General features: G+C 45.9%; 1 protein-coding gene across 4 annotated transcripts in view; it reads left to right on the forward strand.

Moving 5' to 3' along the window:
- The first annotated feature begins 956 nt into the window (after window positions 1-956).
- ASPSCR1 (ASPSCR1 tether for SLC2A4, UBX domain containing) overlaps window positions 957-15566 on the forward strand; it is a 49108-nt gene continuing 34498 nt past the window's right edge. For 2 of the 4 annotated variants that reach the window (XR_012626047.1, XM_074847729.1), the window contains exons 1-6: window positions 957-1058; window positions 1137-1192; window positions 2125-2236; window positions 6428-6528; window positions 14045-14102; window positions 14914-14987. Coding sequence is in view for 3 of the 4 variants with exons in the window: in XM_074847729.1 (XP_074703830.1) it covers window positions 2198-2236; window positions 6428-6528; window positions 14045-14102; window positions 14914-14987 (272 nt within the window). In the remaining variant the exon portion in view is untranslated. Of the gene's footprint in view, window positions 1059-1136; window positions 1193-2124; window positions 2237-4640; window positions 4761-6427; window positions 6529-14044; window positions 14103-14913; window positions 14988-15566 lie in introns of those variants that run through there. The other 2 variants (XM_074847730.1, XM_074847731.1) reach the window with 2 other exon arrangements.

Consider the following 15566-nt stretch of genomic DNA (forward strand, 5'->3'; position numbering starts at 1 on the left):
GCTAAATAAATTCCAGTGGTTACCCAAACTAAAAGTTTTTTTATGATAGCAAACAAAACAGACTGTAGTTGAATCTCTGAGACAGCCTTCGATGCTGAAAGGGCGGTGCTGAGAGTGGAGGGGAAGCTCATAAGTGAAAAATAATCTCCGAGAAGTTTTGTGCCGTAAAATTTAAGATAATCGTGGTTCCTTAGCTGCGGTCATCTCATCCGAATGGCTGAGTTTGCAGCACTAATCGTGAGACGCCCAATCAACATTTTTCCTTTTTCTGGCCAGAAGGGATTGCTTTTGAAGGCAGTGGGGTGCTGTAATTTGTCTTCCCACCGGTGTCCCGATTGTGACACTGTCTAGACACTCTTCTGACAGCGGGAACGTAGCGAGAGGCGGTTGTTCACAACAGCTGTTGGATTTTGCCAAGAAGCCCCTTTCTGTGCGTGTTTTCAGAGGTGTTTTCTGAGGTACGAGTCACTGCCATCGCTGCTTGGCAGAGGGGCGAGAGCTCAAACCTGCAGCCGAGGTTTGTGGCCGTAAGTTACGGCCGGGGCCCCCCGACCGGTCCCTGCCGGGGGGAGCGCGGCGGTGGCTGCGCGCTGCCGGACGGGGCCCGAGCGGAGGCAGAAACCTGCTCCGTGTCCCCGGGGTCACGGGAAACCCGGCGGAAAATACCCCGCGCTGCCGGCAGCGCCTGGAAACGCCGCCGGGCCGGGCCTCCCGCTCCCGGCGGGGCTGCGGGACGGGTCCGTCCCCCGGGCCCCGGCTCCGCACACCCGCCCGCCCCCGCCAGGCCGGGCCTCGCCCGCTCCGACCCCCCCCCCGCCCTCCGCCGCCGCCGGCCGGTGCCCTCCGCGGCGGGGCGGGGCGGGGCGCGGCCTGCGGGCGGGGGCGGCCCCGGGCCCAGCTCCGCCCCAGCCGCGCCGGGGCCGGCGCCGCGGCGGGCGGGAGGGAAGATGGCGGCGGCGGCGGCGACGGCGGGCGGGGGGGGCGCCGCGGTGTCGGTGCTGGCCCCCAGCGGGCGGCGGGTCACGGTGCGGGTGGGGCCCGGCACGGTGCTGCTGCAGGTGGGTCCGGGGCGGGGGCGGCCGGCAGCGCGGCGCGGGGCCGCGGGCCGGCCCGTAACGGCTCCGTTCTCTCCGCAGATCCTCGAGGAGGTCTGCAGGAAGCAGGGCGGCAGCCCCGGCGAGTACGGCCTGAAGTGAGTCTCACCGCGGGGCCGCCTCCGCCCTGCTGGGCCGGCGGGCGGGGGCCCGGGCCCGGGCCTGGCTGGGGCCTGCGCCGCCGGCGGGAGCGGCCGCGCCTGGGCCGCCCGCGGCTGCTCCCCGGCCCGGCGCTGCGGCGGGGCGCCCGCCCGGTGCCCACCCGGGCCCGGCGCTGCTCGGGGGCGTCCCGCGGGGCCGGGGCCTCGCCAGCGCGGCCGGCGGGTGGGGGTGAGGGGCCCGGGGGCCCCGCGCTGCGTGCCGAGCTCGGTCCTCGCCCCAGGCCTCGCCGCAGCCGTGTGGGCCTCGCGTGGTGAGGCGCGAGGGAACTGTGGGGAGCGGGGGATCCCCCGCCCAGACTGTTCTCCAGCAAACTTAACTGCGGTCAAACTAACCGCTCCCGATTCCCCCGTGCCAAATTTCCTTCGCTTTTGGGATCGGTACCGAGATCCCGCGCGACTCCCCGAAGACGTCCCTCCCCACACGTGCGCCGCTGCTGGCTCGCAGCTGGCCGGACTCTTCTCTCTTAACCTGGTGGCCCGACCGTTCGCTTTTACAGTGTTGTAGTCAAGAGGTGGTTTGTCTGAGGGGCAGTAAAAGAAAGTACTTTTTTATTTAACAGTGAACACGAGGCTTCAATATGTACTCAGGTGCTGTTTATCTCCTAAAGCCTGAGGTGGAACATATATTTGACTATTTTATCCGTGACCTCTGCAAACTGCACCTTTTCTGGTACACAGAATAATTTCGTGTTGACTGTTTTCTGAATTACCAGTTGTGTGTTGTTGAATCCTGCTCTACGGCTTCTGGTCAGCCTGCGAGGAAGTCTCTTGCTCAGTCCCCAGACGTTGCATCATGGCCAGTCCCTGAAGTGTTTTGGAGGTGGCATTGGATGTTTACTGGTGTCTTCACGGGCTGTGTTCTTCTTTAGGTTCCAGAGGAGCGTGTTGGATCTCTCTTTGCAGTGGAGGTTTGCCAGACTGCCCAACAATGCCAAGCTGGAGATGGTGCCGGTCCCCAACAGAGGGGGAATTGGAGACACGGTATGTTCATCTCGCGGTGTGACCCGATTTGTGCAGTTACCAGTTGGGCTGGACGTGATCTCGTCAGATCTCATGAGCAAGAGCGTGGTTGGGCTTGGCCAACGCTGAGTGGAAGACCACCCAAAGACTGGTTGAGGCATGGTGGAAAATGGGAATTGAGTAGCTGGAAGTCTTTGCTTACAGTCTGTGTGATGGTGGAGTTCCAACCATGTGCCGGAGGAGAGGGAGATCTTCTGGGCAGCTGAAAAACCAGTAGCCATGAATGTATAAGAAGTTAAACAGCGCGGATGACTTTGCTCAGCAGTTGAGCTACTAATGCAGTTCCCTTTCCTAACTTCTAGTTCAGCTGCTGTTGTCTGCCTCTGGATTTTGACTAAATCTCACATTCTTACAGGATTCTCTTTTGATTCTTTCCCAGCATTGCTGTTCACGGTGTGTTCACACAGCTTTAGAATTTTTTGTGACGTGTGCTGTGTTCAGCAGTTGCTGAATGTCCCTGTTTAGTATAATTTACAAAGGGGCTTATGGGTGCCGTGTTCTGTAGGAATTATTGTCACATTTAGGATATTTAAAAATATTTTATGCATGTTGTTGTAACAGTGGGAGGCATAATTTTTAAATAGGTGTTAATAAACATAAATATTTTAAGTGGTGAAAATGATATATGATCTTATTTAAGTAGCCTGGGAGTGAAAATTTATCTATCACTAATAGTCATCTCTCTTCTTACTCACTTCCTCATGTGGAGTTTCTCAATTTTGGTGAAGGTTTCAGTTCTGTTAGTGCTAATCTCTTAATGCCTGTCTGCCAGATTGTGTTAGTGGTGTTTTGTTGTAGGCAGTTGCTTTAGCTGTCACAAAGATAAACTGATACATACATTGAAAAGTGAACTTTGTAGTGTGAGAAGCTTTTGGAATCTCTGCTCTAGTTTACTGTGGGTGTGCAACATAGTTTTGGGGGTCACTGATGTCCATGTTTTTCTCTGTAAAACCTCCATGTGCTTTGCTTTGGCCCTAATATTTCCTCTCTGACTTTGTGGTAGAAACAAGTTTGTGCTCCAAATGACGTATTTAGTTAAAAAAATACCACAAGCTGGTAGCATCTGCTTAAAATTTTCAGTTAAAAAAAGTTGTGATGGCATGGAGTTTGTCTTCCAGAGGAAAGTGTTTCTATTAAAATGGTACAGTGATGACTTGATCTGACATTTGCATCCAGTTTGGGAGGTATCGTACTGAAGGAAAACAGTGATTTGATTTTATTTTTTTTTCCCCTGTGAAGATGCATTCAGCGTATCGGAAAGGGTGAGAAGGACCATGCACTGTATGTAGGAGAGGGGTTATAACATGGAATCACTACTTTAGACCACAAAAGAGAAGAGCTGATGAAAGTTTAAGTTGTTGCTGTTTAGATGTGTTTCAGCAGGAGAATCTGCAGAAGTGAAGCTTCCCTTGGAGCGCTCAAGAGTGCCCTCGAGAAGATGCAACAAATAGGCTCGTGAAGAGCACAGTCTAAACAGCTGCTGTCTCATAAACTAAGAGCAGAGAGTTCACTTGGAAGAATTTTACAGTGTAAGAAAATACTTTGTACAGAGCAATTGACCAAAAGAATTCCCTGCCACAGGGAACTAGTGTCAAATACTGTAGGAAGCTTACAACAGCCGGATAACTGTGACTAGAACTGACACTAGTGTTGTGCCTTTATGCAGAGGCAGTTGAGATGTGGCCTCAGTCGTGCCGGCCGGCTGCAGTGATGTTGGGATGAACTTGGTTGGGTGTCTTTTGTTATTGCCTCTCACTGAGATAATGTGCACGGAGGTAGGTGTGCTTTCCTGGGGGCTGTGGGCAGCAGTTACCCCTGAGGCAGAATACAGGTTTTGATAAATCACAGGTTTGTTCAGCAAATCTGATATTTTTAAAATACAATGGGTTTGGATATGCCTTTGCATGTAAAAGTCATTGATTCCTGTAAGACAGTTCTAGCAAAAAATTGCCCAAGTTGCCCTTGTGATGGCAGGTGATCCAGAGGCACCATCAGTACAGTTCTAGTGTTTAGCCTTTTGTTTATGTGTTTGTAAACCTGGAAGATAATTGGTACTGGTCTCTCTATTATTTTCTGTAGAGCCTGGGATTTTAAAAAAGACTTTTCTAATTGACTGAATAGGACTTTCGTGACATGCTTAGCTTTGAACTGTTGCCCAAAAACTGATGCAACTGGTAGTCTGAATTTCTGGGCTGGATTCTTATAGAATGGTGATGTCAGCTGTCACCACTCTGCTGTAGCTGAGAATAATCTAAGGCTTGTCTCCAGCATAGGAGAAACCAGGAGGTTGTGTTAGTGGTGGGATGAAACAACTTAGTTCTGTTGGCTAATTGTTGATGATGCCACTGTTTCCTTTATGTAGAAAAATTCCTGTCTCCAGCAGATGACAATTTGCAGTCTTGCGAGGACTGGTAGGAGCCGAGGCAGATGACAAACATATTCCTCCAAGGACATCATAGTCGACTGCTGGAGTGTGTCGTCTCTGGTTTGTCCCATCTCTCTCTCACCCCCCTGCTCACACACACGTCGAGGGTGCATTGAGAGCTGGCAGGGACACGTGAAAACACGAATGAAAGAAAGCTTCTCTCCGTGTTCTAGGCTTGTCTCTCCTTCTCAGACTTTTGAATAAGGCCAATTTCTGTGGGCTTCAGAAAACCATAGTTGACTAGAGATACTAGGTGCTGGGTAATAGGGACTTTTTTTTTTACTTTTCTTTAGACAGGTGAGCTAATTAGAGTTAGACATTTTGAAAAAAGGCTGAATGTTCTCTGAAAGGTAAAGATAACACCTGAAGTGCTCTGGCGTTCTCCATCTCTTGGTAAGCTGCTAGATTTTTCTCTTGGGACCATCAGGAGTTTGAATTTCTTCAGGACTGTCCTCAGTGTGTGTTCATTTTAGAAGTGCCTTGGGTCTTTTTTTTGGGTGGGGCGGGGAGAGCAGTTCTCTGAAGAACACGTAGGATCTGCAGGAGCACCCGCTAGTGAATGCGAATGTTCTCACTCCAGGTTGGAAAAGGCCTGCTAGAATAGGCAGCTAGCTGTCCTTTGCCTTTTTCTGCAGGTGTTTAAGAACTTAATAATTGAATGTCTAGAATTATTTTTGAGATTTTTGATTAATTCACTCTAAAATTGTATGCCAAAATTCAGTGTTTAGGAAGCATTAGTGAGTTGCAGGTTACACATGCGGTCTCTTTGGACTGATAACAGTTGGTTAGGTCTTTTGTAACTCAGAGATAGATTGGAACGGTGTTCGTTGTTTCTCTGTTGGGATGTGCAAGTATACTGCTTGTTCTGCCCCAGGGAGGTTCTGCAAATTGATGCTTAAGTCGACAGAGCTCTGTGTTGGTGTTTTAGTTTATGTAGCTGTATCAATCCTGTCTGGGTTATTGGTATTCATCTTGTATAGTTGTGAAGACCCTTGCTGTAAAGTTTCAGCGAGCGTAGAACAGAACATCTCAGTTGCTCGTGATGACACATTATTTGGGACACTTGCATCGGCCTTTCTCTGAGTATGTTTCAGTTCGGGATATGGCAGGGAAGAGGGGCCCAGGGAAGCTGGTTAATAGTCAAGGGTCGCCTCTCCCACGCGTGAGAACGGCCCACTCTAACGAATAGGATGTCAGGCAGAAATGGCAGAACGCCTGCATGGGTGCAGAAGGAGCTCCTGGCCATTCAAACACAGAAAGGAAGCGTACAGAGAGTGAAAGCAAAGATGGGCAACCTGGGAGGAATAGAGAAGCCTTGTCTGAGCATCCAGCGATGAAGTTTCCCCTTCACCAAGGGGAAGTCACGCTTGACCAACTTGATAAGCTTCTGTGATGAAATGACTGGCCTGGTAGGGGAGGGGAGAGCAGTGGGCATTGTCTAGCTGGACTTGGGTAAGGCCTTTGCCATTGTCTCTCATAAGATCCTCGTATATAATACTCATATTCATAGCAGAATGGAACTATTCTCAATATTAACTGCTAAAATAATAATTGGAATACCCCTCTGTGTGTTTAACTAATGTAATCCTTTGCAGTAAGCGTTTAGAAGAACATCATGGGGTTTTGGACAGCAGGTTCTAGAGATCATTGCAATATTAAAAAGAAGTTGTGAAGGAAAAAAAGTTTTCATTCAATTTTCAGATTAATTCAGTGTATTTTTCCTGTAGGTTCGGATTGCATTGCAATTAGATGATGGCTCCCGTTTACAAGACGCCTTTCACTGTCAACAGACTTTGTGGGAACTTCTCAACCATTTTGCAAAGATCAGGTGAGCAACGCAGTGAGAAAATACTTGTTTGGGTGGATCTCTGCGTAACAGGAGTTAGCTGTTATGGTGATCCAGCAAAGTCCTGCAGATTAGTAGAATTTGCATTTATTTGACAATGGTTTTTCCTTTGCAACACAGACGTTTGCCTTTTCCCTGCTCTTTTGGATTCGACACTCCATAGTTTCATTGTTATTTTTAAATTCTGGAATAGCGCTCTCGGTTCAGGGCATCAACTGGTAACAAACTGCTAAGGCTAGGAAGAAACTATACTCGGATATATTGCTGCACCTGCCTTTTACACAACGTGTTTGAAGTCAGGGTACTGCCAGAGTTGAGACGGTAGCCTAGATTATCCTGCTCGCCAGTATTTCTGTGCTGTCACTCCATGTGGTGGAGGGGGTTCTTTCTTAAGCGAGTTGCTGGTGCTTTTGAGACTTATTGTTGTGCAAGTTCTTCAAGGAAATCTGGAGCTCTCAGCAGACTAATGTGGACTCTTCAAAAGACTGATTAGATCCTGTTTAAATGGAAGAATTTCTGGTCCTACATTTATTGAATATATACATGGGTTAGAAATCTTATTATTTGAGTCCAGTCTACATTCAGTGGTTTCTTTTGTCTTTAGTTTTGACTTAAAAATACTGTATTGTTTTGAAATGACAAGCTAATAAACTTTTCTCCAAAGACAGTTATTTTTGTCATGGCTTGGAGGATGAAGCCTTGAAGCTGTGGCAGCCATTCTATTCTGAACTGAATTTCCAAATTTCATTTTTTCTATTGTAGTTGGCTTTACCTTTCTCTTGATAATTTTTTTTTTTTTTCCCCAGTTCCCATATTTCTAGCTTCTTTTCTCTCTTACATTCCTCACCTTCTGCTAGTTGCTCTGTTGCATTTGAATCTCTTGCTCACCTGTGCAGGTGCTGTGCTTTGGTATTGTGCAAATGTTAATTTCTCAAACCAATTAAATGCTCTTCTACAGAGGCAGTAGCTCTCTGTGTCAAAACTTTTCAAGTCTCCAAGGCTGTGATGCTAGAAGAACTGTGAAATGAGTCAGTAGTGAGGGTGATGGTGCAGTTGCATTCAGATAAGCTCAACCTTTCAGCGTACAGTTACTGGATGCACAGTGATGGATTATCACCTGGTAGCTGAGCTGTAGTAATTGACTGGTTATGGGTTATGTGTTAGTACTAGACTAACACGTACTAGCATATATTACTTTAACTGAAGTTTAAAGTTGGGTGTTCTACACTGCAGTTGAAATAGCGCGAGCAGCACGGTTCTGGGGTTGAGCTGGCTGACGTTATCTCGTTAAGTCAGGGTTGTGCAGTTGAATTCTGTGATTGGAGCTGTTTCCAGGGTGAAGGAACTAATTATTCCAGCCTCCCCGTGACGTTTGTTTTCTGCTACCTCAGCTCCCTGACTGGCCCATAACAAGGTCAAAGGAGTGGCTAGTGCTGGCCCAAGGGAGGGGGTTTGGATCGGGGGCATCTTCTGTGCAGCAGTAGGGGATTGAGTGGTTAGTGCTCACGACCTGCTAACTCCTCTCCTACCATTTGTGCGGCTTTGTGGGGAATTGGCTTAAGTAGCTAATTCAGCTGAAAACTAGTATTTTCCCTCCTTACCTTTCAGGTGGGTAAGTCTCCTAAGCCAGTTAAGGGTTGTCTTTCCTAGGCAGTTATGACGAGAAGTGTAGTGTGTCTGGAAATAAGGATCCAAAAGGAGGAAGCAGCAGATGGGCGGGAATGGCGTATATCAGTTTTTCTACTCAACATGTTGTCATCAAACCATAGTTTGAGGAAATGCTTGAGGTAGTCTAGTGACTCTAAAGGGATATAAACAAATCTTACTTAACATTCTCTTTTTGTCTTTAATGGTCAGGGACCAGGTCTACACTGTGGCGTTTACTCTTAAGTCAAAAGGGACAGTCTTCATGTAAATGCTAGAGACAAAAGAATTATTTTTCTTTTGATTGAGGAAAGGGGCAGGCGAGAAAGGCCAGATACCATTCTCCTGGGTGCTTTAAGGCCCTTCTTGTACCTTCCTACACACTTTGTGCCCTCTGGGAGGAGAAGAGTGCCTGTCACAGTTTGGAAACTGCTGGGCTGGTGGGGTGATAATTATGGGCAGTGACAAACAGCCTTTGTGTGGCTTTCTTGCGCATTAGTTGGTTATTTCTTTGGTTTAAATTTTGAGCTTTTTACGTAATTTTGCTCCTTTGGAGTGGTTTTATTTGTTACAGGTTATTGTAATAGTAATAGTTAATGTACATGCTGCTCTTTTTAAGGTTCTAACTGCTACAGTGTGCTAAGTATTATTAACTTCAGTTCATAAGACACAGCTGTTCTTTTCTGCCCTCTGGAAGCTGAGCTCAGATGTTTGGATGGACTTTGCAAACTTTTGATTAAGTTCAACAAGCAGCAGAGATGCTGTGTGTGACAATCACAAAACAGGCTGCATCTATAGCCACCCGTATAGATTTCATGGGCTGTGCTGCTTTTCAGTGTGTATCGACTCAGTTGACTAACTAGTCAGCTAGTTGTTGACTTTTGCTGAATCCTTCCTTTGACTTTCCAACTGGAGACGTTTTCCTGGAATGCTCAGCTGCTCTAAGTGCGTGAGGGGAAGTATTCTAAATCCACTGGAATTTCCCCCGGGTTTCCAGCGTCCATCTTGGCTAATTGGGTCTGAAGAAGGTCTGGAAGCTATTGTAAGGCTGCTCCTCCTCTCAGCGTGCGGCAGTCCTTGCACAAGATGTTTACAGGCCCTGTCAGATCACTACATGAAGGAATCTAATCTGCTTGCCGTTCCCCTTCTGAAGAACAGCACATCAAAGAAATGACAGTGTGTTTGATGTGTGTGCTTGCCTCAGTGAATGCATGTAACGGATTAACAGCAGCTGGAGGAGGAGCCTGCTGGCTTCCAAGAGTTATACAAAAATAAGTCTCTGGGGGATCTTTGCTTGGAGTCTGTTCTGCAGAGACTGGTTGAGGGCACAAGCGTTGTATACCCTTTTAGCATGAGGCCTGGGAGAACTGTGGCTTTTCTGTCTCCCACTCTTGCCTGACTGGCAGCTTCAGCAGCTTTGTAGACTGTTTTACATAGAAGTGATTGCAGTCTGGACACTTGAAGACAGTTTTGACAATGACTATGACTCTTTGCTACTTTTGTGGTTATCATTCATTAAGTTCAGATATTTTCCATACGTTTTTAGAAGACTCTTCAATCCAAAGAGTTGCTTGGATTGAAGTGGAAAGCTGTTGTGGAAAGGTGAATGAAACTAGATAGTCAAATCTGTTTCCTCTCTAATGGGTCTGTGTGGTGAGGATGTGTGTTCTATTGTGCCTTGGCTTCTCTCCTCCGAAATGGTGATCATCCACCTTTTGTGATAGACAGGCAGCTTGAGGTTCAAGCTTTTATTCCTCTAGGCTGTTCCATCTGCCTTCTCTGTGATTCTGTACTGTTTCCTCCATGTCTCAGCAGTCCTTTATCCTCTGTGCACTTTTATCAAGGATTCCTGTAGGGATGCAGCTGATCCTGATTGGACGAAAAACCATTGAAAATAAAGTAGGGATGAGTAGCTCTCCTGGATTGTCTGGAAGAGCCTGAGTGCATGGAGCCTGCTGTGGCATGCTAAAGGTAGTCTCTTAGGTGCTATTTTGTTCCAATCAAGAGACAAGATTTTTTTCTGCCTTTCCTCATCAAGCATTGGCCTTTGGAACTTACTTGGTTACTGCTGCAAACGAGTGAGGGAGGTCGGAGCCTGGGTCTTGAAGCACAAGGTTATGTTCATTCTGTATTGGGAACCTAATCGCCCGATTCCTGCAGAGCGTTGTATACAGCTTTCTGTCCTTGACAGAGAATAACTAATTGCAGAACCGCAAATGCTGGCAGACCTGTTCTAGTGTTGTCTTCCTTGTTATCTTGAGGTAGAAAGTTAACGGTGTTTCATGATCTGAAGCTTGGATGCAATAGCTCGGGTGCTCTGGGTGTGTCTGTCGTTCTCTGCACGAGGGGTTTGGTGTGGTGGCTGGGAGAAGTGTCCTGACAGAACGGCACCTCAGGACTACAAACCCCTTGGGATCTGTCGCAGCTGGGCTGGAAGTAGTTCTCAGCCCCTGATGCCCTAGATCAGACCAGACCCTCAGGACTGGTTTTACAGGTTACTCTGTTTGGATTTGCTAATTCTAGGAGTGGAGCTTCTCGGTTTCATTGTGACTCACCTTGTCCCATATCACCATGTTGTTGCATGCTTTATTTAGAAAGGCTTAAGTTTTAACCTCTAGATCAAGACGGGAGATAGACTGCTATGATTAAACTAAACAGAAGTCTCAATTCTGGTCTGTGCTTAACAGGTTTGCTCCCCTACATCCTCCAGCCGGAAATCTTTGATCTGCTCTTGCTCTTGAGGGTTACTCAGTGATTGAGTATCATAATTTTCCAGGTGGCTCTCTCAATCCTGAATGACTTCTGTTTCCAACTATTTCACTTACATTTCATTGAAGCTGAGTTTTGAGTCTAAATGTAAATGTCCTTGATGAATTTTCCCAGAACTAAATGCCTATTTTCCTTCATTTTCTACTCTGTAGGCTGGTTGACTCCTCCTCTGTTCAGTTTGTTTTGTTGCTTTGTGCTGGGCTAAATAGATTTGTGTTAAAATATTATGTAAGACATTGTATATATATTCTTCTAAGTTGCTCATTTGTGATGTGTTTTGGCCCTAATAGAAAGACTACATAGGATAATACTGGCAAAGCTGTTGTTAAGTAACTTCGAACATTATGATGATACTCAGGTTATTGGAACCGCCGCACTGACAGTGGTAAGGTGCATTTGGGTGTGCAGACTTCGCCTTCTGCTGTGCAAGCAGATTGCTAAAGTGCTAAGGGTTATTTTCTTTCCTTCTTACCTGAACAGAAAACGTTATCCCTGTCTTAAGGTGGTCTTTCCGTAATGGTTGGGTTTATTGCATGCCTGCTTGCGGACTTACCAGCTGTGCAGTAGAAGCCTTTCTAACAGCAGTAGTCAGTGCGGCCACTGCACAGACACTGTGTAATGTACGTGGTCACTTCAGAACTGGACACTTGGCTGACTGAATGGACTCTGACTATTGCTTAAGGGGTCCTTTCAAGTAGTGGAACTCTGTTCATTAAACCCCCTTCCAGGAGAAGTCAGAGTGAACTCAGCCGTGATGACTGCCATCCTTTCCTTATAGTCATTCCCTGTTCCATCCCACAGATCTGACACTCACAAATTAAAGCACAAAATAGAGAACGAGTCCCTGAAGGTACAAGTGGTAGGTGTAAGTGATAACTAGATATAAGCAGTCTGACTTCCTGCTTAAATTTTGTGGCACTTGGACACCAAGTTGATGAATGTTTTACAAATATATTCAGGAGAATGTGTGGCTATGACTGCTACAGCAGAATTACAAACAATGCAGAGAAATGATTGAAGTAGAAATATCTTTCCAAAGCTTCTAATTTCCAGTGAAAAATATTGGATTGTTTTTTGGGCTGCCAGGGTCCTGCAGGTTTTGGTTTTTCCTGTGAAGTTCACTGCAGACGCTACAGTCTGGTGACTTAAGAGGCAGTTGAGTGCAAGTGTTTACATAACCCTGTAAGTCAGTTGTTTGCAAAGCTCCTCATGAGTTCAGTAGCCCACACCGGTGTAATAGGGCATAAAATGACCAGTGGACTTCAGGGGCCAGCTTCTGCCTCTTTTGTCAGAGGCCTCAGGAGATGAACCCAGGCTGTGTGGCTTCACTGGGCTGTCGGGTGGATTTCGTTGGCTGATTTGCAGAGACGTGATTTCTCTGCAAATCACCCAAGGTGATGGGTGATTGTTTCCTGGTGGGAGGAGGCATAGGGGAAAGCCATTTTTTTTCTCCCCAGAGACTGGACTCCAGAGAGCGTTAAGATCAAGGGAGTTTACCATGAGGAAGAATTTCAGCTGTTTTGCTTCTGACAATAAAACAGCTGTTGCGGTGCAGATGGTATATACAGCTCCTTACCAAGGGGTGTCCTGGTGCAACGGCAGGGACAGAGAGCTCAGGACAGAACGTGCTAACGAGAGCTACTGGAGTGTTACTGAGAAGGGTAAATCTCCTCGGTTCTCATCTTGTTGATGGGGAGTATCCTGGGGCAACTTTCTCACCTTTTAGTTTGTAATTTCCCCTGCTAAGTTAGGCTGAAACTTTTGAATCTAAAACTCTTGAAAAAAATGCTTCTGAGAATTCATCAAATCATAGAATTCAGCCAGTTATCTTTTCAAACCACCAGTCTCAGGATGGACAGTATTCTCTTGGTCAGCTTTTGCCATTGGTATGCTTGGGGGGGAGAAGCAAACAATTCTTAATTTCATGTTTTACCACATGATTTCAGGTTGAGTTGTGCTTTGACTGCTGAAGGGGAGACCAACATGAGAGAGTTTCCTCTGCTGTTGAATCTAATTCTCTCACTGATTTCAGTCCTCCAGTGTAATATACTGGTTAATTCTTTAAGGCTTTTTTTCTACAGACATCTGAGGTTTCCTTGCTAAAAGTGTTAGTCCTTCCCCCCCCCCACTAAGAACACCCTGTTGGTAGGGTTTTCCACATGTGCTCTCTTTTGAAATTATATGATCTTGGATGTACGAGAACTGAGACTTGCTGTGACAGGCAGTGATTGTCTTTTCCCTGTCCATCGTCTGTTTGATCGAGTGAATATGTAGTAAAGCTTCTCTTCTACTTGAATGCCTCAGAATTGCTTATCTAGAGGAAAAAGGGAAGAGTAACATCTTACTGTTTTTTCCCCCTTCTCTATGCTGAGAGTCCTTCACTTATATCTTCCTCTGCAGATCCTGTCAGCAGTTTGCATCACTGCTAGTGTGTGTCCTGCCTCACTGAAATGCCTAAATGCAGGTTGATCTTCACTTTTGTCTACTGCAGCAGCCTTTCCTTTGGCTTTGTTTTGTCCCTGGTATCCAGAATCTGAAAGCTTCTGCTGTTTCTTTTTTTTCTTTCATCTTTTATTTTTTAAATCTGTCTGATACTAAGACAGGCAAATTCTTTGTCCTCAGATTACTTGCTTTAGAGCAGTATTTGGTTCTGTTTATGGCTCTGCATACATGGAAAGGAACTGACCCCAAGGAAAGCACAGCCCAAACTGTAATAAACTAACTCAGATAAGGGATTAAAAAGAGTAAGTATTATTAAGACACATTCCAGATTGGGTACTGAGGCACGTGAGGAATGATGTGCTCCAATTTATCTAGTAAGATTGACTAATTTCAGAATTAACTTTAATTATTTCTCCTTTGTTTTTAAACTTTCAGGGCTGTGTTTAAGGAACAGTGAATGCATTGGAGCAAATTCTTTACCCTAATGTCTAATAAAGACTCTGTGAACTGTGTAATGGTTGTTGCTGGAGGAACATGGAGGAGAGCGTCGCTAGCTAATTTCACTTCTTACTATTGCTGTACTTTGGTTTTGGAGGGGGTAGACTGTTCTACAGATGCTGCAGTATTTTGTTCTTTATTGCAGGGAGTTTATGGAACAGCCTGGTGAATTCTCTCCAGTCTGTATTTACATGCGAGATGAGGTAAGTCAGCAAAGTCTTCTTAACTGTCTCTTCTCCTTCTGTCCCTAAAAAATAAGAAAAACTCAGCTCTGCTTTCCAACCTGGAAAGTGTTTCTTTTGAACTTTCTTGAGAGGGGAAGTAGAAAAATGTTGGTCTTTTCAAAGCATGACGTGTCCGTATGGAAAAAAGCTCTCTTGGAACGTAACCCTGGGCCGTTTAGACCTCTGAGCCCATAAAATGAGCTCAATGACCTGTTTGTGTTTTTCTTTCCAACTTCTTTTAAAGCTCGAGTCAAAACAGTGGTTTCATTTTAATAAATATTTGCTTTTCTCTGTTTTGATCTTTTGCTATTAATGTTTTGTTTAATATTTTGTGTGTGCATATTATGGAATTTGCTCTCCCTAGCTGTCCCCTTCACTTCCCACTGACCTCTGTAGACAGATCATCTTTATTCTGGAACAGGTCATTACAAGCAGATGGGAGGTGTATGTAATGAAATCAGCTGTCTTTCAGTTCTGAGGTGTTGTCTGTGATTTAACATAAATAATGCTTTGCTGAGGTCGGATCCGATTTGGATGTATGCATGGGATGGAAGTATAGGTAGGTCACCTTCCCTTGAGATGATTTAAGAAGCAGTGAACTTGATAAAGCAGTACAGGTGAACACAGATGGATTCAGGTCTCATTTCCAACTGCAGAAAGAGTGTGTTTGGAGCTGTTTCTGGTGCTGTGTGGTGTTTCTTTTGATAGAGGCTTCTTTCTAGAAAGAGCACTTTAAATGCTCTCCCAGGTAGGCAGTTGCCATAATCACTTTCCTTTGGTTTTGTTGCAGATATCAGGAAAAGATGCCCTAGAGAAGACAACACTGAAGTCACTTGGCCTGACTGGAGGCAGTGCCATCATCAGGTTGGGAGGAGCAAAGTTGGGATTCTTTATTTTTCCTTTCTGCTCTGATGGTGAATTTGTTTTGTTTCAAATACCAAAAAAAAGCACGAAAAAAGTTCAAAAAGACAAACATCGCGGCACTCAGTAATTATTGCATTTGCCTGTTTATCTGAAACTGCTGCCCAGATGTGCTTCCCACAGCTGCAGATGCTGGCACTGACCAGTCATGTGCAGATTAAAGGGGCTTGTTTGCTTCTTTCTTTTTTTTTAATTTTTCTTTTCTCTTTTTTTTTTTCCCTATGAGTGAAACAGTTCAAAGTTAAAAGTCCTCTGCGAGGACAGCCATCTACCACTTCATTCTTGCCCGCTTTGGATTTCAGCATCAAACTCCCAATCCCCGCAGTGCCTCCTGCTGACTGCTGGGAGGGTGAGGTGGGGGACAGCGACAGCCTTTCTGTGATCCTCTAGCCACTTCTGTGCAGTATGTACAGAAGGCAGGGGTGATTAGAAGCTGTGCTTTACAGCTGACTGCTGTGTTTTCCTGGAAGGCAGTTTTCTTCCTGTGGAGTGGGTAGTTCCTGTTCTGTTTTTCTGCATGAA

Source organism: Strix aluco, chromosome 21, assembly GCF_031877795.1.
Source record: "Strix aluco isolate bStrAlu1 chromosome 21, bStrAlu1.hap1, whole genome shotgun sequence".
NCBI classification, from domain to species: domain Eukaryota; kingdom Metazoa; phylum Chordata; class Aves; order Strigiformes; family Strigidae; genus Strix; species Strix aluco.